Raw genomic sequence first — 5,176 nt, 5'->3', positions numbered from 1 at the left:
GGGAAGATTCTAGCCTACGTCCATCCTGGGTCGGAGCTTCATCGCGTGTGCCTCAGAGAGCAGAGCTCTCGCCTCTGCCCGCAGGAGTGGAGCATTGTGTCTCTCTGAGGCATCTGCCCCTGAGAGGAGAGCTGTGGAGTCTCTGAGCTCACTTCCTCTTCCTCTCAACGTTCTGCTCCTCCCACCTACGTTCTAACCTATCAGGTCAAGCAGCTTCTTTATTTAATCAACCAATGACCTTCCTCCATCATGAACCCAGAGCTTTGTGTATGCTAGACTCTTACTCTGCCACTGAACTATGTCCCTAGCCTGAACCATGCTTTAACATGTTGTTTTAATTAATTTTGTATGTGCTCACATACATGTGCTTGTGTGCATGTGTGTGTCGTGGTGGATGTGAAGGTCAGAGAAGACCACTTTCTGGCATGAGTACTCTTTCCTGCTTGAGTCAGGGGTCTCCCCATGTCTCTGCTGCTGTACTCTTTATGTTCCAGGCTAGCTGGCCTACAAAGTTTGGACTGCTTCTGGTATGCACCTTCACTTTACCATAAGGATGCTGGAATTAAGATGTGGGTTCTAGACATCCTCTTGAGGTTATCGGACTTGTGTGAGAAGCACTTTTACCTTTTTATCTCCCTGCCTTATGCATTTCTAAGCAGCTCTACTGTAATCTGAAGAGGTCATCTAAGGAGCCACCCACTCACTTCTTCATGTTCTTTCCTAAGTCCAGACACCCTAAGTACTGCATTTCTCTCTTCAGGAACATGTTGATTGTTTTCTATGACAATATTTGAGGAAGCAGCTATTTAAGGAACATCTCACAACTACAGAGGTCCAATGATTGCAAAGCATGTATGATTTTAAATGTTAGAATTAGCAGTATTTCAGGTCTTCACTTGTATACTTTTATCATTTCTTTTTCTATGTTGTCTTTTTGCTTATTTGTTTATTGTGATATTGGTGATCCTAGGACTTAAACCTAGGATTTAAACCATATGCTACACAAACACTCTATCACTAATTTATACCCTAGCCCTCTTTTTTACTTTGTACTTTTTAGAAGGGTCTCACTGAGTTGTCTCTATTGGGATTACAGGTTTATGCCATCAGACCTGGTGGATGACTTTTTAATTTTATTTTAAAATAATTTAAATTCCTACAAGCATCAATTGGACCCTTAAATTATATTAAATCTGCAATTTTTGTTGTATTTTTTGTTAAATAATATCTTACTTTGAGCACTGAAGAAGGCAGAAACAAAGACCTTTTTTTTTTTTTTAAGTATCTGATTGAATGACACCACGTACTACAGATTAAGGAGAAAACTGTGGGGATGATATTTTACCAGGAAAAGTTCACCAGAAGAGGAAAAAACTGCACTTTTTTTGTTTGTTTTTTTAAGTGGTTAGGATGGGTTAACTTACCCCTTATATTTTTGGTTGTGGGCCGACCCTTTAACAGCTGAGCCAGCTTTACGTATGAATGATACACGCTTAGTAATCCATAAAATTTCAAATGTAGAGATTTTACCATGAGAGAGTATTCTATGTTAGGGGGAATCCTATAGATTGGATCTTTTCTCAAATCTCACATTTTTCTTTCAGGTAAATACAAAGGGCAGTTTAATACCATGATTATCTATGTTACTTCATTAGATGCTGCCTGGATAGTGTCCTCATAAGTTTTTAATTAATTCAGCCAGATGCCTCAAAAAGTACTCATGCACAAAACTATTTAACAACTACAATGAAAATGAGTTTTAGTTCTAGGATGTGACTGATCTTTTAGGGAATTAAATGAATGCGTAGAACTTTTGTTTTGTAGAATTGTAATTTTTATTCATCCTCCCGGACACTTAGGAAAATCATGGCAGTATAGAGTGTTTTGGTGTAGCACCTTTTAAGGTTATGAGTAATTTACACTAAATCTTTTAGATATTCAAATGACCTTCACATTCAGGTGCACAGACAAGAAATTAATGAGCGAACTTTTCGGTTTATATATGCTATAGAACTGTATATTTTGGCAGAGAATATTTAAATGAGTAAGTTTTGACAGGGTGTTTAATTAAAACACTTTTGTAGACAAGTGATATTTCTTTCTACAGATAATAAGTTCAGCAAGTCCATGTGCAGATTTCTTTTACCGAAGTTTATCTTCAGAGTTGAAGAAACCACAAGATTCGCTTTCTGCTCATCCAGAGAAACATGCAGCAGCGGAAGCTGTGCGGTTGATTCAGAAGTGCAGTGAGGTGGACCTGAACCTTGTCATATTGTGGAAGGTAGTGCACTACATGCTGCCAGCAAGCCTCACTTAGAGACGTTTAGGTTTTACTTTTCATTTTGAGACAGGGTCTTTCTGTGTAGGACAGGCAGACCTCAGACTTTGTGTACTCCTGCTTTAGCTTCAGGAGTGCTGCAAACAGCACTGTGTCACATCCAGTCTGAATATCTGCCTTTCCGCCTTCTGTCCTTCCTTTCTTTGTTGTCTGGTTTGTTTTTAAAGACATAGTCTCACTATATAGCCCTGCTAGCCTAGAACTTGCTATATAGACCAGTCTGGCCTTGAACTTAGAGGGAGATCCATCTTTACTTGAATCAAAGCTTTGTGCTTCTCTGTTTAGATCTAGATATTTTATTTTCAAACTGGAGAACAATTGTGTACTCATTAATTTTTTTCTGATTAAAATTTTCACTTTCAATATTGAAATTAGTTTATAACTTTTAATAGTTCCATAGTGACTTTTTGAATGTTTCTGTCTAAAGAAAGGAATTCAGTAAAAGGTGATCACTTTCTTCTGTGAGATAATTTTGTTTCTATGAATCACCAAGAATATTGTGGACATGCAGGTCAGTGAGAGCAGGTTCCATTAACCTATCATGAGCATCTCCAGACACTATCAAGAAGGAAACTGTGAATCTGTGGGTACTCAATTCCCTGCTCCAGCAGCCATGGACTTGTTGCTGTTTGTGTTCATCTTTTTGTGCCTTTCCTCCCTTTTTTTATTTTTACCTTTATTTATTGTTGCTGGAAGTAGTTTATATTTTTGAAACAATGCTGGCTTTGCACCTACTTATGAAATCCTACTTAGATAATTTGCATATGTTAATTATAGAATAAGATTTATGTTAAAATGACTAGTTGTATGTTGTTATATATTAGCTTGAAATCATAGGCTCTTGAATGCCCTTTGATGCATTTAAGGTAAGATTTTGAGTAATATGTGTTCTTGTAATCTGTACTCAGCTATCAAGTCCACAATCACCTTGACTGGAAAGAAAATTTTACTTTTTAAAAAACAGCCTTCTGATGTAAAAGAGAACCTGAGGTGTATTAAAGAATATGATACAAAGCTTGGTAGTGGTTAGTACCTGGAACTGCATTTTTATTGAGTTGAGAAAAATGTTTGTAAATTAAAGAGAATTGAAAAATACTTTTTTCCCTTTTTTGGTTTTTATTTTTCTGACAGGATCCCATATAATCAAGGTTGGCTTTGAACTTCTTATCCTTCCAGTACCTCCCAAGTGCTGGGATTACAGGTGTGTGTTATCACACCTAGCTAGCTACTGAACACTTGTGAAGTCATCTTACTTGTGGGAGATCATGCACAGGAAGGGGGGATTTGTGAATCAACACTATTCAGGACCAGACTCGTAGCTTGGGCATCAAATGGTTTTATTTGAGGCAGGGCCTCACATGTAGCTCAGGTTGGCCTGGAATTCTATATTTAAAAAATTTCTGACATTGACTCAAGACTTTATCAGTGATTTCCTGTAAAGGTTAAAGCAGCACCAGCAGCTGTTCAGCTACTTACTTTTCGGTTCTGGATTGAGTGGACTCTGGGCTGTCCTGTGCCTTAGGACAGCAGTACTCAGTATGACCCCAAATGACAAACTGTCACCAGTCAGTAAGTACAGAAAGTGAAAGTACTCAAACTTTGAGACTCTTGCAGCATTCTGATGGAGTCTCTGGAATCAAATGAAAACTTGGCTTATTTTTAAAAAAGCAAGTCTCTGGGCTTGGTAGCGCATGTCTTTAATCCCAGCACTTGGGAGTCAGAGATAGGTAGTTTGAGGCCAGCCTAGTCTACAGAGTGAGTTCCAGGACAGCCAGGGCTACACAGAGAAACCCTGTCTCGAAAAACAAGCCCAACCAGCCAAACAAACAAAAACACAACTAAATCAGAGTTGGACAATGGGTCAGCAGTTAAGAGCATGGGACTGCTCTTCCAGAGAACCCAGGTTTGATTCCTAGCACTGACAGGGTGGCTCACAACCCTAGTCCGAGGGCATTCAACATTTTCTGGCTTCCACGGGCACCAGGCGTGCACGCACACACACACACAGTGCATAAATATATATGCCAACAAAATATTAATGTGCATGAATAAATAAAAACAAAAACTCCAAATAAGTCATTAATATAGAACAGAGTCAAATTCCAAAGAGAGAAAATATATATATAAATTGGGACAAATATTTTAAAATAGATTAATTCAATTTGCTAGTAGAAAAAGAAAGCCTTTTTAAAAAGCATATGTAGCCAGATGTGGTCCCATGTACTTGTAGTTCTTGTATTCAAAAGGCTTAAGTTTGATTCCAGCCTGAGCTACAGATCAGATTCTACTGCAGCCCGTGATATACAGTGGGACCCTATCTTGGAAGAAAATGACCCAAACCAAAAGAAGTTGTGTGAATTAAAGTGAATATGCTGGTACATACCTGTAATGCTAGCTCTCATGGTGCACAGAAAGAATCACAGGGTTGAGGCCGTCCTGAACTTCACAGGCTGACAAGGCATGTCATTTTCACTCACAGGGTTCACTTTAGTCACCTGCATGTTGGCAGTAAAGAAACTTGTATGTCACTTCTTAGTCTTTAACTGAGATCTCCGTAAAACAGTCTTTCTTGGGGCCTGTGGAGATGACTCGGCAGGAATAGTGCTTGAGGAGCAAGCATGAGGACCTGAGTTCAGATCCCCAGCACTCAGGTAAAAGTAATCCCAGTACTGAGCGGAGAGAGGATCCCTGGGAGCAAGCCTGTCAGGGAACTCTGGGTTCACTGAGAGTGGTGACTGAGGAATCAGGATACGCTGAGTTCTGGCTTTCATATGCATCTGCCTACACGTACACACACACTCTCTCTCTCTCTCTCTCTCTCTCTCTCTCTCTCTCTCT

At 39.2% G+C, this 5,176-nt stretch overlaps 1 protein-coding gene across 2 annotated transcripts in view; it reads left to right on the top strand.

The window, feature by feature from the left end:
* Trappc8 (trafficking protein particle complex 8) overlaps positions 1-5,176 on the top strand; it is an 85,003-nt gene that overhangs the window by 72,873 nt on the left and 6,954 nt on the right. For both annotated transcript variants that reach the window (XM_005355807.2, XM_005355808.2), the window contains exon 25: positions 2,108-2,281. In XM_005355807.2, the coding sequence (XP_005355864.1) occupies positions 2,108-2,281 (174 nt within the window). The remainder of the gene's footprint in view (positions 1-2,107; positions 2,282-5,176) is intronic.

This window comes from Microtus ochrogaster, chromosome 18, assembly GCF_000317375.1.
Source record: "Microtus ochrogaster isolate Prairie Vole_2 chromosome 18, MicOch1.0, whole genome shotgun sequence".
In the NCBI taxonomy this organism is placed as follows: Eukaryota; Metazoa; Chordata; class Mammalia; order Rodentia; family Cricetidae; genus Microtus; species Microtus ochrogaster.
This window is presented reverse-complemented; position numbering and strand designations above follow the sequence as displayed.